Source organism: Denticeps clupeoides, chromosome 19, assembly GCF_900700375.1.
Source record: "Denticeps clupeoides chromosome 19, fDenClu1.1, whole genome shotgun sequence".
Lineage (NCBI taxonomy): Eukaryota > Metazoa > Chordata > Actinopteri > Clupeiformes > Denticipitidae > Denticeps > Denticeps clupeoides.
Window position 1 is genome coordinate 14,073,465 of NC_041725.1, and position 20,262 is coordinate 14,093,726.

The window sequence follows — 20,262 nt, forward strand, 5'->3', positions numbered from 1 at the left end:
TCGCAGGAAATCTCCTCCGCAAGAACAAGGCCACGTGCCAGTGTTTTAGTGTACCGTTCCTGACACATGCCAGGAATAGCTTCATCCGTCCATGCTTACATTCCTTCCCATTTAGACCACACACACACACGAGTGTGCAGACAGACACGCTTTCATCGCTGCGTCGACTGGCTGGGTTTACAGCCCCACTTCCTTGCCCCTCCCTAACTCTGCCAAGTGTCAGGCAGGCAGAGGGAGAAAGAGACCATACAGATGGACCACAGCCGGGCTGGGACGCACCAAATGGCCCCTTCATGACAGCTAGTGGCGTCCAATGCGGGACGCAGGAGTAGATGACTTTGTCATGCTAATGGTGGGGGACAGCTGCTGGGGGTTGCAGGGCAAAGTGGGGAATGTGATGATCACACAAGACCCGACTCAACCCAGATCTACAGGAAACTCAAAGACCAGTTGCCTTACCCTGGGACACGGTCATCCCAGAACGGACAGTCTGTCGCCCTGTGCGAGAAACAGGTTTGCAACACGCCAAAAAACGAGCCGTCATAGCTCCACAGGGGTTGTCCATTATGAAGTCAGTCTCCACAATCAATAAAGCTTTTAAGGTTTTGTCTGGGAACGTGCTCTGGATGCAACAGGGGTCATTTCAATGGCATGTTCAAGGCAACCTTTTAAAGGTCATCAAGTAGCAGACAGCAGAGGATGGAAGCCTCTATCCCTTGTCTATTATAACTCAACTCGCACTACTAACACCACGAAGTAATCCAAAACCCCGCCAAATGTATGCATCCCAAGGCTCAAAACGCAACAGAAGCAATCAAACGTTTATTTGTATTCGGGACTGATTGTAATCTGGTACTGGTTTACAGATTACAGATTACATTAATGTGAAATAATCGACCCTCCCCTTCCAAAGTGCCCTGACTGGTGCAGTCAGGAGAGGAAGTGGAGGAAAGCTTGTGTCAGGCAGTCGGCAAACACTCCGCACCAAGAGGCCGCTGTTTTGTCCCGCTTGTGTAAAACAAAGCGCGGCGAGTGGAGAGGGCTCCCCCCCAACAAAAGGCACATTCAGCCTCTCCTCTCGGCCACAGCGGCTTCCCGAGGATTTCAAACGCTCCTGCCTCACGGCGGCAGCAGGGACGGGCGAGAATTGCCATGGGCTAGGGAGATGAAGGGAGTTGGGGAGGTCTAAACATGGCAAACCCCTTCCACAGTCCGGTTTACAACTCGGAATGAGACGACAACTGATGTGAAACACGAAACAGAACGACAGCCTGACAAAGGCAGGGATTTCTTTTGAGTGGCGTTGACTGGAGATTAAAGCCGGAATCACAGATGGCGTCCGCGTCTCATCTTTTCACTGGGACCCGGCAAATAATTAACCGAGGTGTCCCCCAACTCGCTTTTGTTCAGCACGTGTGTCTGTCAAACAGGAGCGTGTGTCGCACACAATGGCCACCGCACAAAGGCCCGTCTACCCCCTGCTGGTGCACTGAATCGAAAGGCACGTGCAACTTGTCATAAGTAGAACAATGGGGAAAGCGGGGTGGGGTTTGTTGGAAGGGTGGCATCAGGCCAGCACATGACCCGCCCTCAACTCTTTTTGAACAGCCCGCCTGATCATTCCAGGCCAAGAAATGAATTTTGGGGGGACTCCCAAGGGCGTCCCTTGCGGGCTTCCTAGGCTACCCTATCAGATTTGTACGTACGACATCTGTTGGAGTGTGTCCTGGTGTACTGAAGTGTGTGTGGGAGGTGGTTAATTCAGTGGAAGAGAGGTCACGCCCGAAAGAAGGAAAGTAGAAACCTCGGAACAGCTGGGATGGATCTATGGGGACACAATGGAGTCCAAAAAAAGGGGTGGGAGGGAGAGAAGCGAAAAAGAAAAGAAAAAGATGGGCTGGTCAGGCCACCTTTCTGAAGCTTGACTGGGGTCCTTTGTTGCAGCAGCTGGTTTAAGGGGAGGTCAGACCAGCTGTGCTTCTCGGGACCCCCCCCCCCCCCCGCCAAACAGACCCCCCCCTACTAAACAGAACCAGCTGCAGAGGAGCAGTGAGGAGAGGGGAGCACAGATTCGGGAAAGACCAACTGCCTCAGCATACCGGCCGCAGCGTTGAAACCGAAACCGCAGTGGACTGTGGGTTCAGCTGCTCTGTGGTCTCGCCGTGGCCAAAGATCGCCACACCCATCCCATCGTGCACTGCAGACCATCTCGGCAGAAAAGCAGACACTCAAGAGACGCTCAGAGGCTGGGCGGCCTGCAGCAGATTGATCACTTTACTGCCCGACGGTGTAGTCAATCAGCTCAGTTGCATGGCAGCTTGTGAAAATGAATAAAGAATAAGGACTAGGCAATGTGTTAATAATTCACAAAGAGACATCTTAAATCAATCAACATCCCTCCTTAGCAGCCAAACTCTAGACGTGGCATCGCAAAACTTGATTTATAGGGGCAACGCTGTTCAGAAAGCGGCAAATTAAAAGAAGTTACATGGCAAAAAGCCTGATTTCAGAGCCAGAGTCTTATAGAGAAAAAGTGAATTACAAATAAATAAATAACTAGCCGAGCCACGTCTTAACCCTGTCCAAAACCGCGATGATCCATGTTTGTTTTAACTGAGCGGTTTCTGGGGAAAATGATGGCAGAAACTAAAGGTTGGTGAAATAATTTGGCTCACTGCAGATACAGCTGGATTGTGACTTCGAGCACACATTTATAATATCCTGTGCATGATTTACATCAGAATTCCCCATTTAAAAACATGTTGAAGTGGGACAAAAAGTGTTTCATGAAATCTAAGACCTGTTCCTACAAACTGAATAGTAAATAAAATGCATTTAAACTTTTCATTCACTACACGTAGAGAAAGCTAAAATACATTTTATTTACTATTCCATACATAGAGATTATACACATATATATGTTTGGAACAGTAATTATATTATTTCGTTAAGTGCTATAAGCATTTAAGTTTCGCATTTTCACTTTAAAATCTGTAACTTGATGTAATGAATTCTTAATTTTTTTATGTGCTCCCAAAATGTTGTAATGAATTCAACGGCTCTGGTTGTGATGTTATTGTCACAGAATGTACCAGAACTCTTTTTCCCATTACCATAAATGCATGGCCTCCAAACAGTCATATGGGCAGCAGACCATCTGTTATGCAGACTCCGGTTCCGCAAAAAGGGCTTCCACTGCCAGGAAGAGCACTCCCCATTCAATCAATCGTAATCCATATCATTCGCCCGGAGGCCTGAACGCAGGAGACAGATATGGACCCGGACACGAGCAACAACAGTTAGAGCAAGACACTGCAGAACAGGACAAATTTACCAACGAACCTGCGGTTTATCAATAGCCAAGCCAATTTATTCACCGCGCAGCAGTGCCAGCGTCAAACAGCACCAGGAAGATGAACGTCTTTATCGGCAGTGGGAAGGGATCTGACTAATACTGAGGAACATGAGGAGAAGGAGAAATATCAGTATTTAGGCCGCATCCAAGCAGACGGCAACATACACTCTTCATTGAACATATAGCCTGAACCACGGGCCCTTCAATACCATTTTGTCACAGGAAACGGAATGTCAACCTTCACAGGCAAGTAAACAGTTAACTCCAACTCCACTCCGTTCTAAGGCACACAGACATTTTGACTGAGCAGTGACTCCTAATGAATCATTCACACATGCAAATGGGAGCGCAGAGCTTGTCCTGATATGTAACATAGCATCTCAGGTTCACAGAGAGGGTAGTATGCCTTCACTTCATAATGCAACTTGAAAATGTTGGGTTAAATCCGAGTATATATGCCACACTTTAATAGCTATATGCTGCAAACACTGTTTTACGCACGTTTATGGTGCATATTATGGACATAATTAGTTATTACATTTCCACTAACTATTCTCTTCTTTCTTTTAAACAAGTCAAAAATAGTCCACGACTGAACACTATAGGAAACCCTGAAATTAATGCATGCTCTGCAATAAGGCTGCATGCCGCCAACTTTTTTGCAAATAAAGCGGTTCACAATGATGGCTCTGTTAACCTTGCCAGTTAGGTAACACTGACCCAAGTGTCTGTCTGTGGCCCATTTTCAATTCTCCTGTAACTCTAATTCTCAGCTGTAGACCACAATAGCTTGCTTGCCCTACTCTCTGTTTTTTATACTCGCAGAATACAGGCTCTGAACTGTGTCACCGGACCCCTGATAAACTGTTGGTCGTGCACATCGCCAAGAGATCCCTTACTAGCAATTACATCAGAATCAAACAGGGAGGCTTGACTGAGCGTCAGCACAATATGCACCCAGCAGACTCGGATGCCAGGGGTGACATGGGACTTGTGTGGGTGAACGCTGGCAGATTTACCCACCTCCGTTCACCCGGGAATGTAAAGCCGAGTGAAATGCAGCGGAGCTGCGGCACGGCAGCACTGACTGTTCCGTTACAAGCGAAAAGGGCGACTCAGCAACATGCAAGCAGGCAGCGATAGGGAGAGATAAGCCCGCGCGCGGCCTTGTTTGCTTAACAAAGCGCATTTTCTTATCTGACCACAGACAAATAGGCATCGGGCCTCTAGGCAGCTAATCTAAGCCATCAAATATAAATCTAGCCTGACGTCCCAGGCTCCTACAGTACGTATGGTGCTGATGAGGCCCCACGCTCCTAATTTTCCACTGAATGATAATGATCCATTTAACAGCCGGAGAGAGGCTGCAGATGGCTTAAGATCTGTTACGAAGCATCCGGGCCTTGGTGGGAGGTGTCTGTCTGTCGAGAAGAAAAGCAAGAAACTATCGGACCACCCCCGCCCCATTTACCAGCTACAGACAAAGTGCTGTTTGGCCTCAGCATTGTCCTCCTTTTACATGGAAGCTGTCATCACCTGCTCAGCTTCCAACACACTTGCCCCCTGCCTCTCTTCCTGCAATTTAATCCCTTCTCTTCCTAGCCTCTTTCAGGCTGATGACACAGTGAAAGGGTAGAGCGAGGTAGCATGAGGGACAGAAAAAAAAAAGACAGGAGGGAACGAGACATTGTCACACGAGGGTTCCTCCTTTCATGATATTGATTGAGAACAGTGAGGTAGACAGGGCTGGCGATGAACTAAGTAGAGAGCAATACGGTTTGGATCTGATGCTCTTTCCACTGCTATACTCTCCGTTGTCCTAAAAAATATTAAAATTATTCATTTCATCACACTTTTCACCCTGCACAGTAGCAGCTTCCCCTTCACCCTGAAAAAAGCAGAGCCCAGTAAGAGATGGATAGCAAAAGCACAGATGGAAACTCCTCCTGTTTAACCCGTGGATTCCAGATGCACATGAATGTAAACACAACAGTTGAGTTTAACCAGCCATTGCATACACTTTCACTCACTTTCCATAGCCACCCATAGTCCTCCTCAGGGTCACGGCCACCAGAACCCATTCCAGGACACTGGGCACGGTGGACACAGGGCTGGGACTCGCCCAGACCAGGGCGCCAACCCACTGCATCTATCGCATACACGTACATGATGAAATCTGAGACGCTACATCTATAAAATCAAAATGAAGCATGACAAATTAAAGCTGTTGGTCTTTCCCAGAAGGATATGGGTGCTGACATGGATCGAAAGATTTCCTTTTGCCTTCTTGACCCCCAATACCGTAATGTCACAAGTGTCAAATCCTCACTTAGTGAAGTGAAGTGATTGTCACATGTGATACACAGCAGCACAGCACACGGTGCACACAGTGAAATTTGTCCTCTGCATTTAACCCATCACCCTGAGTGAGCAGTGGGCAGCCATGACAGGCGCCCGGGGAGCAGTGTGTGGGGACGGTGCTTTGCTCAGTGGCACCTCAGTGGCACCTTGGCGGATCGGGATTCGAACCGGCAACATTCTGATTACGGGGCTGATTCCTTAACCGCTAGGCCACCACTGACACTTACAACCATGCCACTCTGGTTGTACCACTCTGTTCCAAACCAACACATGCCAAACACAAAATTTGAGTTGTCATTCTGACTGCAACACACTACTGCCTATGGGTGGTTATGGTGGCCCAGCGGCACCTTAATGGCACCATGGCGGTTTGGGATTCGAACCGGCAACCTTCCGATTTCAGGTCCGCTTCCTTACCCACTAGGCCGCCACCGCCCCCAAAAATCACGCAGTCACATCAAAAAAATATCCAACGGAAAAAGAAGCGAATGGCCTTTTTTCGACAAGTGACCTTAGTATAAGCAGGATAATCTACTCATGTCAGGCACTTTAGAGTCTGTTGACATTTTACCTCCTCGTTGCTCGCTAAACGGGCAATAATTACATTGTCCACTGTGGCCGTGCTCGTTTGTTGCGATTGGTAAAAATAAAAAATACTTTAACACACCTCAATTTTCCACTCTTTCAGCATCTTACTGTGGTTAGATGAACTAGCTAGCGTATCTTATTGTGGTACATTAATGCTAAAAATGTTTTCTGGCATAAGTTAACGTTTTAAGTTAGTAATACTATGCACTCCTGGTCTTCTAAATAACACATTTATATTCTGAGAGGTTGAAGTTGAGGTTGTTAGACCAAGACAGTCAATAAGGGATTTGACCAAAATGCCAAATGATGCCAAATGCCAGTGATGCTAATGCAGCAATGATTAAAAATTAGACAGGTCATGGGTGGAATAGACTCAGGCCTATTCCTATGCCAAATTCTTCCAGGCTGATTAATTTATCGTGGATAACTTCTAACTGCTAACATCACTGAGTATGATGCAACAGTTCTGTGTATGCAGCTGATTTAAAAAAAAAGATCACAACAGAGCTGGTTCTTGTTCCGATGACCCAGTCCAAATGGGGTCTTAGATCCTTATAGGACTTTGGGAAGAACAGATCATCCGTGCCAAACATTTTTTAAAATAGACTTCTTTTACAACCCTGACCCCACTTGCCCTGACAACAGGAAAACATCCGGCTTGTTTGGGCTAAATTCTATCTGCTAAATTCTTACTGTCGTTGTTAAATGCAAACAACAATCGCTGTGCTATTTCTGTGGCCCTTTTTTTCCAACTCCTCCTTCTTCTGGAAACAGCTGGGCACTCCTCCACATCTGGGCAACAGCTGGAAACTTAAGGCGTTCAGATAAAAAAACGTGGACAAGGACATTGAGCGAAACATCGCGAGTGTGATTAGCGGCGCAAGCCCCACCGGAGCGTTTTCCTCCCTCATTTTTTAATCACAGCATCCGACAAATTACAGCCTCACCAAGCACAGAAGCCCTCTGAGGCTTACAGAGTCACGCGTACACACAACCTCCCCCATCCGCCTGGTCCGCTTCCATCCGTTCCTCCCTCCCCATCGAAAAAAAAAAAAAGAGCCTTTCCATTCCAGCACTAAGCCTCCGAGCCCACTTGCCTACACCCCCCGAGCCACTCCTCACCCGCGTCCGTCCTTCGCTGCCCCGGACAAAGCCAAGCTGAATGGCGCGCTCTGTGCTCGCGCTCGGGCGGCTGCTTCGGGAGGCTCAGTGGGCTCCAGTGTTCGGCGGCCTCTTCTCGGACGCGCACGCCACTTCAAACACAGCACACGGACGCGGCCTCGGACTCGCGTGACGGAAAACCTGCTGCGCCCCAGCGGCGCGAAGACGCCCATCGCCCGGGCTCTCCAATCAGCACCATGGCAGCTCAACGTTGCCCTGGAACAGGCCTGAAGTGCAATGTGGTCAAATGCATGACATTAGTTTTCTGTCAGATGCAAACTCAAAGGCTCAGGTTCAAACCTCCAGCATGCATTTTCTAATTGTAGAATGTGCAAAAAAAATCGAGAATAAGTAAAGTGGTATTTACAGGGGTCTAGATTTCTATAGACGTACAATAACAGTGGGCTGTTGGTGATGTTTCTGTACAAAATTCGAGACGTGCAACCTATCGCCTATCTAGTACCCCTTTGTCTATATACAAAGAGCAAAGAAATCGCAGATAACAGCCTGTTTTCCATGTCAACAACGATGCAAGTTCTGTGTCAGCGTGCGCACAGTGTGACTTTTGATTATGAAGATAACTGTGAGCACAACTGAGCACAATTATTTATTTCAACATGTGTGGACACGACATATAACCCTGATGCCGGCGATGCAAATCGCAAAGGACAAGGTCAATTTGCAGTTCAAAGCTATGCACACTTTGATGTAATCATTTCCAAAGACTGAAGCCCTATCTGGGGAGCTTTAAGGGAAAGGAAAGAATTTTTTAATTTTCCAGTTATGGCAAACGATTATAACTCGCTGTTTAAGTATGCCAAAAAAACCCGCATTCTATTCTAGAGACGTACCTGACAGTCTCAAAGCGTTCCGATTTCACTCAGCGAAAGAAAATGCACCAGGTTATCTATTTTTGAGATACTCTGTATGGCAGAGAACACATTGCGAACCATAAGGGAGGGAGCTCTACTATATGTCGTTCGAACACGTGCATAAGTACTGCAGAAGGTGTCAAGCACACAATGAAATGCCTACATTTGATCGGTCTATCACAACAGCCGTCCCTGAAGCATGAAAAACGGCTGGATACAGGATTTTCACCGCCGCCCGTTTTAAATAGCGTGTATCGAGTATCTAGCATTTCAAAACACGCTTCAAATATGGACACGTCCTGAATTTTGGAGTTATGTCAAATAAAAAGTGTAGGGCCGTATTACGATACACACACGTATGGATATACACTATCCTCTATCAGCTTGGACTGCAGCATGCATTCACCATGACATTGTTTTGACAGATTTATGCAACGCCACAGCATTTATTTCGACCCAGGGTTGTATGAATTTTTCCAGTGAGATTTTCAGCACATCCCAAACATTGTCAATGAGGTCAAGATAACAAATCCACATGTGAAAATTATGTCCCATGCTCCATGAACCATTCCTTCATCGCTAGAGCCCGGTTCTAGCATCGTTATCTTGAAACAGGCCTGTGGAATTTAGCATATTTGGGTATTCAGCCGACTTTTCCTGAACCGTAATTTCACCCAGACCTGACTGACAATGCATGATGGGTGCATCTTCACCTGATGCTCCCATGACTGGAACATGGAAAATCTGGACTCCACAGTCCAATGTTGGTGTGTCCTAGCAAACGGAAACCATCTTTCTTATGGTCACTTGTCACCTCTATGTTCTCGTACCACAGCATATGTGAAAATGCTTTTACTTTCACTATTAAACGTAGCTGAGAGTTGAACCGTACATTTTCTATGATTTGACTTGAATCACAGTCGAGCAAGATTACTTCTGACCACATTTTCTCCACTGATATGAAAGTTCTCGACAATCATTCCGGCTGTTAACCCAATTTTCGTCATTTCAGTGATCTCATTAGTTTTTTTTTATGTACTTGATGCAGTGCAATAATTTGACCCTGAAATACAGTGACATCTTTTCTCTGACCGTAAGATTTGTCTTAAGGACATTTTTAGAAATGAGAAGGTGTTCACTGCATCAGCTAAGGTTAAATAACATGCTGGTACACACAAAAATTGGGCAATTACACAAAAAGTTATGTGCATATTTATCAGCTTCAACATTAAAGATATTGTCATCTATGACTTGTAGTTGTTGCTACATATAGGCTCTGGACATGTAGGTAACAGAGGTTTCTCACATTGATAAAGCCGAATTATATTATTCTAGGTTTCCCCTCAACCAATCAGAATGCCAGGCAGGAATGAAGTGTGGTTTCATCAAACATAGTATCACATATCACACCGGAAATATTGAGAAGAGCCCATCTAACTCATATCGCTCTCTGTCGACATGCTGCCTGGCAATCCCAGTTTGACCTCTGACCACTTCTTCAAGTCCCAGCTGCTCAGCCATTACGCGGGTCCATCTGGATGAAGAAAAAAAAAAGTGTGCCAACTTTTAGCACTCCTCCTATCAGAGTCCTCCAAAAAAGAAAAAGAAAAAACTCCACCAGCCAGCAGCCGACACAGTTGGCAAATTTGGCAAACGACTGGACTTCTGGGCGGGTCTCCTCCCTCTCCGCTACTATACTGTATAACCAGAGATGACTTACAGTCCTCACGCGCCACACCTACTGACTGCCAATCCAAACCTTTTTTTTTTATTATTATCATAAAGCACATATAAGTGTGTCATACTCACTCTATGACACTGTCACTGTGCAATTAAAATATTTTATAATATGTGGCAACGGGCTATAAATAATTACAATTGCGTTGGGACAAAGGTGTTTTCTTTCACTGTCGAATTCTTCCAAGTCAAGTCATTTTCTGTGACGGCTGTGATGATTCCTGGTAACAAAAAAATTCCCACAACTGTCCCGGAGGAACGCGTAGGTCTCAGGCCATTTGCGAGAATAGGGAGCGCGGTCAAGACCTCGAGACCGTCCCTGGATCTCGGATTTTAATGTATTCGTGCGCATTCATTACCCCGGTACAAGAATAAAAACACACCGTGTATGCATGTGTCAGAAAGGGGAAACCCGGCAGAAATGCTGCACTGCACGAGTCATTGATAAAAAAAACTGGCATGTCTGTGTGTGTGTGTGTGTGTGTGTGTGTGCGTGTGTGCGTGCGTCTGTGCACTAGTTCGAATGAAGCCACGCAGCGTATTAAAACTCAGGGCGCGTTTTTGAAACGCACACGCCAAGACGCGGACCTGCAATCACGGGAAGTCGGCCGAGTGTTCCGAACGCATCGGAACCACGAAGGGCGGAGGGAAAAAAGGGGGGAAACGTTCCCGGCGAATATTGGGTGGCGTGCGTTTATTCGCGTATCGATGCAAGTCGCGGATTGTTGTGTGTTTTCTCTTTTCTTCTGCGTTAAGATTTCATACGTAAGCCAGGCCTGCATGGACGACGGATGGGGATGCTGGGTGCCGCGGTGTGCGACGCGCCGTTCACATTTTCACGGTCGCCGGCCGTATATTACCCGCGAACCCTGCATCTACAAGCCTTTCGACCACGTGCGACCTTGGGGTAGCTCCCGATTCCTCCATAAACCGAAGGCGCCCTTCGTGCGACACCCTGGGAGCTTTTTGTGTCCGCCGTCGCCAGAAGACGAGCCGGACCGACGTCGCCGCAGCGGACAAGTAAAGAGAACGAGAGAGAGAGAGAGAAATGTGGACAAACGACTCACCGACGAGAACGGCGGGCTGCACGGTCCGCGGCGCCTTTTGTGTAAAATCCAGACAGAACGTGGACGAGAATTATGATTTCTCTTCAGAGGGGAGAGCGTGCAGAAAGCCTGCGCAAGGCGGCTGCCCTGGGTGCGAGTGCTTTAAATGTACAATCCACCCTGCGCAAAGTAAATTTAAAAAAAGAATACTAAAAATAATAATAATAATAATATAGGAGAATGATTTTTTTTTTTTAGCAATTTTGCGTGATCTTTGCGCTTTTGTTATTCACTGAGCGGCCACTGGCGCAGCGCTTTGCCTACTCCCGCGGATCCGCCCACTGGCCCCGCCCTCCGACAAATCCTATTGGTCGGTTGCCCAGAGGCCCTCCCCCGTCCGCGCTAATTTCCTTTCTGTTGATGTTTAATGAAAGTCGTCAGACGACCGCCGTCTTGCGGTGAAACACTGTACGGCCGCATTACTGGAAACGCCTAACGTGTAGAATAAACTGTATTCACCAGATGCATCTAAATGTGTATTTAAACCAACAAATTACAATCTAGCTTGGTTAAAATATACATTTTATATATACTGACATACTTTTTATTTTTACAACTCACAATCACTGTTTTATTTTGCTATTCTAAGACTACTTGTTTGCTTATTTGTACAGTGAACTTTTATATTATACAGTCGATGTAGTGTCTGTGCTATTGTCTTTTGCTGCTCTTATCCTGTACTATCCATTTCCTGCCGTGGCAATGTAAATTTCCCACATGTGGGACTAATAAAGGATCATCTTACCTTATCTTAACCATGGAAGGGGTGGTAGTAGCCTAGTGGGTAACACACTCACCCATAAACCTGAAGACCACAAAGTCATAGGCAGGAATAAAAAGTGTTTCCCAAAAATGCATACAAACTGCATATGAAATATCTTATCTAATACACAATAAATGTATGAACAGTTTATGAGACAATAATATGATGTATAGTCACAGATTACACAAAAAAAGGTTATGCACACTAAACAGCAGGCCAGGTGGATTTCTAATGGGTGAGGACATTAATCTGTGGTTGGGATAATGGCTTGATTCTGTATTTGGTACTCAGGATAATAAAAAGTTTGCTTTCCTATCCGGTAAGTGCCATTGCAGAATTATTATTGCTGCAGATTGTCAGCATACATTTTGTATTTTTGCACTGGTTAGTAATTATAGAAGCCATATATTCCAAGCCAGAATAAATAAATGAATAGCTCTTAAGCAACAGAAAGTCACATTTATTCAACATGGAAGTAATATAATATTTAGGCTACATCAGCATTAATGATGTAGTGTGCATTTAATATAGACATCTTTGACAAGATCTTCTTCAACAAATATGTTGGACCACATCACCACAAGCCAATAAGGTATTTTTTGCAGCCCACCGCAAACACATTTGCAATATGAATAAATAAATTTTCACAGAGTACAAGCATAGTACAAAACAGAGGTGAAAAACATTATTCCTTTCTCTGATGATCCGTTCACTTCAGAAGGAAGTCCTTGCTTCATAATTGTTTTTGTTTCAGTCTGGGTGATGATTAAAGCAGTCCAACAAAGCAGGGCTAGTGACTGGGAGAACGAAGCAGGTCTGTGTAGACCAGCGCATTTATACACGCATTAATCCAAATTCTCATTCACACACAGTCACCCACACAAACAACTAGACCAGCTCATCCATCCACAGGCCAACACATTTCAAGGCCTAGCAACACGTTCCAGACGTCGTTGGTTGTAGGCGTTGTAAATGTCGTGGAACATGTTCTGGCAGGGGATGCGAGCGTGAAGTTTGGAGCAGATGAGGAAGGAGCCAGCCATCTTGCGGTGGAGGGAATAGCTCTCCTCAGGGGGTGGTGTGAGCCGGTGCCGCAGCATGATAGGGACCAGGTTGTGGATACGATGAGTGGTGCTCTGTGTCCCAAAGTCAAAGGGTTCCGGAGAGGAAAAAGCCTCACCCAGGATCATCACTGCCTCCACGTGAGCATCTTCAAATTCCTACAGTCAAAAAGGAAAAATTAATACACAATATGTGAAAAGTTTGAAAATATATATATAAAAAATAATCCCAAGTGTAAAGAAGTGTCTGACCTTGGTTTCAAACCCAGTGAGAAACTTCAAATCTTTGGACTTCTTCAGCACAGTGGACCTGTCCCCAACTGAGGCAGCATGAACCACCTAAGACACAATAAACTCTCTTAGGTTAAAACATAAAAAAAAATGTAATTCAATCTAATGTTTTTATGCAGCTGCAAACTGTTCATTTATTTAAAGCGATCAGCACATGTTGGCCATGTTTAAACTGTTACCAAGCCCTTCTAAATGTATTTCCCACTGTAACTCAGAGAAACAAAATATATTTTCATTTGTTAAGAAAAAATTCAGTGTCAAAGATAAACCTCAACAATTGGGTTCAGCTATAAAATGAACATGAATGTGTACTAACCTCAATATAGTCATCTGTAAATTTTTCTGGGTAATCTCGGCAGGCACCAAAATCCAACAGATACAGCTATTACAAGGAAACAGAAATGCAAACACAACAGAATTAAATAGCATTTATTAAAGTGAAATACACGAATATGTGAATACTGAGAATTACATTGTAGAATAAAATGAAATGAAAAATTTTAACATTCTTTCTTTCCAGCGGTCTTCTCACCTTGTTCTGCTCTGCATTGTAGAAAAAGTTTGCCCAGTTGGGATCGGTTTGCATGAAACGAAACTCAAACAATTCCTTTAAGCAGAGCTGGAGAACGTTGTAGCATATCTGAGGGGCAGAGAAAGGAGAATGTCATGATACTGCATAATAATGCTTTCATAAGACTACAGAGTTTCACAGTGCCTCCAGGAGTTTGCGATAAACTTGTGTGATTGTTGCGACATAAAATGTCTGTATTTTGCATGAATTTTACTTTCCTGTAAAGTTGCGTTGTTCTTTTTATCTGTGGAAGGTTGCTGTGAAACTGCTGAACTAAGTGAGACTCGGTCAGGGTGATCTGCCCTGGCTGGTCACGCATGTCTGTGACTGCTTTTGCCGTAGAAAAATATTTTTCAATTGACTACTTTCAGTTGTGTTCCACCACAATGTTGCATGCTGTACAAAAAAATTTAACGGGAAGTGCGAGAGTGACGTTGGCATCAGCAAATTGCCGCGCAGTGGCTGTCTAGTATAAATTGTTTCTGAGAAGCTGATCTTTTTTTTTGTGGCTATTCACCCTGACATCGAACTTGAGTTCCGATGTTGGAGCTAGACCATCCATGTTCTGCACCATGCGATTTGCCTATAAAGGCTACGATGAACAGCATTTCTGTTGTGTGTTCCCTCACCTAGGCAACACAGCAAAGTCATTACGTCCTTACGACTGCCCGGTAATCCCAATGAATATTGGCCTAGTCACACCAGCCATTGTAAGGAAAAGGGACATTTTTGAGGATAAAAATTAGCCTCTTTCCTGTCGCACATGTCTGCATGTTCGATAACATGGAAGTAAAACTGATTATGTTTGAATGACTCAAAAAGTGCTGCGATTGGTCAAAATGACAAAAAATTCCAGAAGGGACTAAGTTCATAAATGAAATGAACTACAACCAGGATCAATTATAATTTGGATGCAAATTCATTATAACCTTCATATGCCATAATTTTTTGGATACATACAAAAACCTGGTTAGTCAAACAGCTGTAAAGCAGGAGGGTGGATGAGACCCACCCATAGCTATAGATGTTATAGGGCTGCCATGGATTACACATTTTGTATACCGCACTATATACTGTCTACATTCTATGGCTAAATTTATATTGCAACATGAATTTCATGCCATATCAAACAACCCTAATAACAATCATTTGAATCATGTGAATATGATCCTGTCATAATGTAAACGTAGCTGACATTTCCTTCATCTGGCTTCCAAACACCAACAAAAAAGGTTATTCCAGCTTCTTTAAAATAAATAGTGAACTTATAGAGCATCCAAAAAGTATAATTGCTTATGTTCACAGTTAAATTTAAAAACCTGTGCAGAATCATCATTCTTTTTAAGTGATGCACTGAACAGAATAGCACAGAAAAGCTAAAATATTCACACATTCTTTTGCGATAGGCTGTGATTCTTATCTAACAACTTTATTTCACATATTTATTTCTTTTAGTAACTAAATAGCTTTTAGAGTTAATCTATTGCTAACGCGTTGCCACCTAAAATATAAAAATTATGTGTTGGGTGAGTGCCAGGGGTCTCTCTCTCTTTTTTTTTTTTTTTTTGCAAACCTGATTGCGTGTGTCCTGGTCTAGATCGACACAGCGGTCCAGCGGTACACCGTTTACCAGCTCCATGGCGAGAACCCGGGTTGCAGTCAAGTCATCAACTACCTCTGGCACTACGAAGTATGGGTCATCAGCCAGCAGAGCCCTATTGGTGACAAAGTGGAGAAATATTATTATGACATGTACACGCAGTAGTGGCCTAGTGGGTAATAGTGCTATAAAAAATGTATCTTAAACACTAATCAATACTAATGTTTTGATATCAATTATCACTGGTGACTATAATGAAATCCCAGTTTTGCATCTGCCAGATCATGGATTTCTCCAGGAGACAATTTTTCAAAATGACAAAAACTTTCACTTTCTATATTTTAAACAGCTTTTTAAGGATACTTATTCATAAAGAAAATCAAAATTTTCCTTAATGTTTCATTATTTAGAAATTTCATATTCAAATTCATCATTAGCATTTCATCTTTTTAAGAAAAAACAAACAACGAAAAAAACCCACCAGACTATACAAACACGTCATTAAAACGCACACACACAACAAACCTGAAGCGCTTGGCACACTCTGCCTCTCTCTTGTAGTCGCACTCCCATGCAAGCTCCCTCTGAAGGACCTCTAAACTACTGTCTGCAAAAAGGCCTGAAACAAAACCACAAGAATGCTACATAAGCCTTTAAACAACTTACAGTAGATAGTGCCTGTATTAGACATGGATGTGTATTATATTCAAATTAGTCTTTGAGTTATTATTTACATATTTTGGTTATATTATGAGACTGTATAAAACCAATGTAGCTATATTTGTAAAATATCTTGTGTCATTATTTAAAATAAAAATTTTACCTTGAGGTAGGGCCACGCTCATCTTTAGCACTGACATCAGGTTGTTGATATCACTGTGGATGCTCTGGGCCACCCCTGGGTACTGGGCGAGAAGAAAAGGAAACCAGATACACAGTTAATAACAGAGCATGAAAGACTACAGCCCTGCTGTTTCCATGGAGTCACCAATTAACTACCTTTTCTTCAGGATCTTAAACAGCCAGGTGCTACAGTGATGTAGCAGTATATCCAGATGTGGATAGTTTCGGGTACCGCTCTAGTATTCATTCAAATTTGGGTTAGCTCTGCACCATACAATTAGGATCACAGATGCGATTTCAACTAGTCTATAAATTGCTTGGAAAATCATCTTCATTATGGTTGTGAGAGACACTCCAACTTACAGACTATATTAAAGTCAATAGGGCACCTAGAGCACTGAAAAGGATTCAGATAAGTGCTTTGATAATTGCACTGCTTCAGCACTCAAATCAGACTCAAAGCCCAGAATGGCCAACTCATCTCTTCACAGTATTGGTCTTGTGATTCACCCAATAAAACAATCTGTGTTAAATACTACACTGAGTGAGATTATATGTGGGTGCAGACAATCCACGCAAATCACTAAAATACGATCACCAATGTCTGTATGGGTCAAGCTGTGCAGTGTATTTCGAGTTTCCTAAGGCAACATGTATTCCTTTATGCATCCTAGCTGAATAAAAGGTTAGACACTAGAGCACTGAGGGTTGAATATTAGCTGATAAATCTTTTAGCTGTTATCCCTAGACTTTACCTGAATCTTCATGGCTACCTCCCTCCCATCCTTAAGGACTCCATGATGCACTTGACCAATAGACGCAGCAGCAAATGGCTTTTCCTCAAAAGACAACAGCTTCTGTTTCCATTCGGGGCCAAGCTCCTCCTCAAGCACTTTCTGTAGAGACAGCAAATTAACAGAGTCATACACAAAAAGCAGCAACATTTCAGCTGCTTACAAAATAGCAAAGCTGGGCAATAGTTGTGCATACAGCTCGCACACACAGAGCATGCAACTGGCCATCGGTCCACAGTCTGGCCACATGACAACACTCACATTCATCTGCCAGGCAGGCATAAAGTCTGCACTCTGTCTGACCCGCTCAAAAATCTTCTGCAGCTGGGGACTGATGAAGCTGTTATCTGTGCAGGAAGAGACGTAAAGTCAATGGCATGAAAACAAAGAGCTGTTTGAGGCCTTCACCTTGTCAATTTCCTATAGACAGCATTCAATTCTTTATTCTGAAGGTCATATGAGGTAATCATTCTTGTATTTCAGGAACTAAAAGAACATTCATAGCAATTCAGTGTAATGACAAACATGAACAATGGACATGGAAGTAAAAGTTGCATCTATTTTGTGGGTATTTCAAGGCATTTTTGAAGAAATCATAATAAGAAAAAAAAAAAGAAAAAAAAAAGTGTTCAATTAAAAGGCACATCATATATGCTTATACCTTGTATGCTCAGCATCTGCCCAATCTTCAGTGCAGCTCCTCGCACTTTGCAAAGCGTGTCCACAATTCTCTCAGCATTGGCTTCAGATAAAAGGGGTGTGTCTAGAACAGCACGCACCTCTATCGAGAGGTAACAATGGACATAAAGTGTCCAGTTATATATACACATACACACACAAAAAAAAAAAGAAAATTGTGATTTAATACCAATAAACAAATACGCACAAATCTACAAAATATGAATCATTTTAAAATTGCAACCAGAATTATATAGGTCTGTTTCAAAGACTACTGTATAATCTCATCTCTTCCATTCCTCTCACAATTTTTTTCAATTTTATTCCAGCATAGCTCCAGTTCTGTTACACTGCACTTTCTCCATACTCACTTACCTGAGCTTTTGCCCCCCAGGGACTGTTTGGCAACTTCAGCTATGGCTCCAAGACCGAGCCCTATCGCCAAGCCTTGAGAATTCACAAGAGTTTAATTACTCATTGCTAAAGTAATGTTCCGGTTCTAACCTGCAGAACATTTATTGATGAAAGGCTCTCTTAAAACCTTCAAGGTTATGAACATTTTGGGAAAATTTTATAAGAAATTATTGACATTCATTTTGCAAAAACAAATTTGCAGTCACAGAATTGACCATTTTAATGTTCATATTTTGTTACAGGTTCTTTACTGCAAATGTATTTGCTTTCAAAAGGTTTAGTTAAAAACTCACCCCCAAAATTAACAAGTCGGCTAATTCTTGTGGCGGGTACCTTCCGCTCTTTGGCACGATCATTCAACTGGAAGGAGACAAAGAACTGTTTAAATTAATCTAAGCTTCTGAAAATGTTTCCAAAAAGGAATTCCACAAAATATCCTAAAATGGAAATATAAAAATAATAGCACCCCCCAGTGGTCAAACAGTATGAAAATTCTCAGTCAACACTGACAATACCACAGCAATACAATTCGAGTTTTGCATCATTTTTTATGTCACATCACACTGAAGAAGCAGCAATTTCCTCTGTCAGAAATTTAAATGTTGTGACTGGTTCGTATGGTTTAATTTTGTTTGGATGACTGGGTCTGTGCAGCATGCGTTTTACCTTCTGCCTGACAGGCCTGGTGACGGTCTGCCTTGTCTCTCTGGCTTTTTTCATGTCCTCTGATGTTAGCCTGGCAACCTCAGAGTTGTGGACGAACCTTGCGCGGTGTAGGGGTGTGGAGGTATGCAGAAAACGTGCACTCTGACCAGGCCACCTGGTAGCTGCTCCTGCCCCACTGGGTCTCTGACCCGATGAGGAGTCAACACTGCTGTGGCTATGCTGTTTTTCAATGTCAGGAGCCATTTCAGAGGCCATGGCCCATTTGCCCGCCTCGTCCTGCTCCATCTCTTCCCACCCTTCACCATCAGGGAAATCTATTTTGCTCCCTTGCTGGAGACAATAGGGGGGAAATTGTATTTAGACAAATTGTCCATCACTGTAGCTTTTACACCAATTACACCAAGTTGTGCCACTGTGGTTGTTTATACCTGTGTGCCACCCATGAATGTTCCCATTACGCCCCCCACCGCATCCTGGGCAGCTTGGACACCTGCGCCCAGTGTAGAGTTGCATGCAATCAGCCTCAGCTGTTCGCCTTGTGTACAGGCAAAGGCAGCACCCACTTTTCCGGCACCCCTCAAAACATGGAGCACATCAGCCAGCATCACTGCAGGAATGATCAGACACAAGTTGGTTAAGAACACGTTTAGACACCTGAACATTCAGCAGCCTGAACACGTGTGACAGTTTACTACTGGGGTGGGGGGGTGGATTTGACCTCCACAGCAGACACGCAAAAGTTACGCAGTACAAACGACATTAAGGATTCGTGAAGCTTGAGACCCCGTTGTTACGTCGTAAGAAGCGTTTAATCACCCAACACGGGTGACACGATTATCACCTTCATCAATAGGTGGTTTAATCTGACTAACGTTTGTCAGACACTTCGCTGTGCAATTTCCGCTGGCCGCACAAAAGCGTATTTAATGTATTTAGCGCACTTTTGACGAGAGCAATTCTACTTACTGCTTACGTACTGGAGACGGACCCAAGTTCTTTATATTACGTTTTCGAGTGAGACGTCCTTCCACGCATAGCAGCTCTGACTGTCGCCCCCGGGACCCGGAAGCGCTGTATTGATAGACGTGGCCTTCAACAAATGGAAATCCGAGAAATGAAATAAAAGGCGGGACTAACGTGCACACGACCCAGGCGTCCGGCTGCGTTCTCAGTCGTATGGCAGGTGGTTCTACACAGGCCTATAATGTCCTGCTCCATCCTTAAATCCTCTTATGTATAAGCGTTATGTATAAATAAACTCTGACTTTTTGTTATAGAATGTGTCGACTTAAATTAGAAGGCAGAAAAGCTTTTTTGTAGAATGAAACAAATGTGTGATGTAGGGTGACTTCACATAAAGCATTCATTTATCAATCTGAAATAAATCCTTCTGAGGCCTAT

At 43.8% G+C, this 20,262-nt stretch overlaps 2 protein-coding genes across 3 annotated transcripts in view; both read right to left on the reverse strand.

Annotated features, from left to right (window-relative positions):
* numbl (NUMB like endocytic adaptor protein) overlaps positions 1-11,418 on the reverse strand; it is a 34,013-nt gene extending 22,595 nt beyond the window's left edge. Inside the window, exon 1 of one of the 2 annotated variants that reach the window (XM_028961820.1) lies at positions 11,142-11,418. Coding sequence is in view for 1 of the 2 variants with exons in the window: in XM_028961819.1 (XP_028817652.1) it covers positions 9,748-9,770 (23 nt within the window). In the remaining variant the exon portion in view is untranslated. Of the gene's footprint in view, positions 1-9,747; positions 9,834-11,141 lie in introns of those variants that run through there. The other variant, XM_028961819.1, reaches the window with a different exon arrangement.
* Positions 11,419-12,380: 962 nt separating this feature from the next.
* On the reverse strand, positions 12,381-19,926 carry coq8b (coenzyme Q8B). The gene is made up of 15 exons (XM_028961951.1): positions 19,828-19,926; positions 19,290-19,468; positions 18,862-19,191; positions 18,489-18,555; positions 18,157-18,228; positions 17,765-17,884; positions 17,365-17,450; positions 17,065-17,205; positions 16,290-16,371; positions 15,992-16,085; positions 15,440-15,581; positions 13,828-13,935; positions 13,612-13,677; positions 13,257-13,343; positions 12,381-13,163 (listed from the first exon to the last, which is right to left on the reverse strand). Coding segments are annotated over exons 1-15 (1,872 nt in total). The 5' UTR covers positions 19,829-19,926; the 3' UTR covers positions 12,381-12,866.
* Positions 19,927-20,262: the final 336 nt, after the last annotated feature.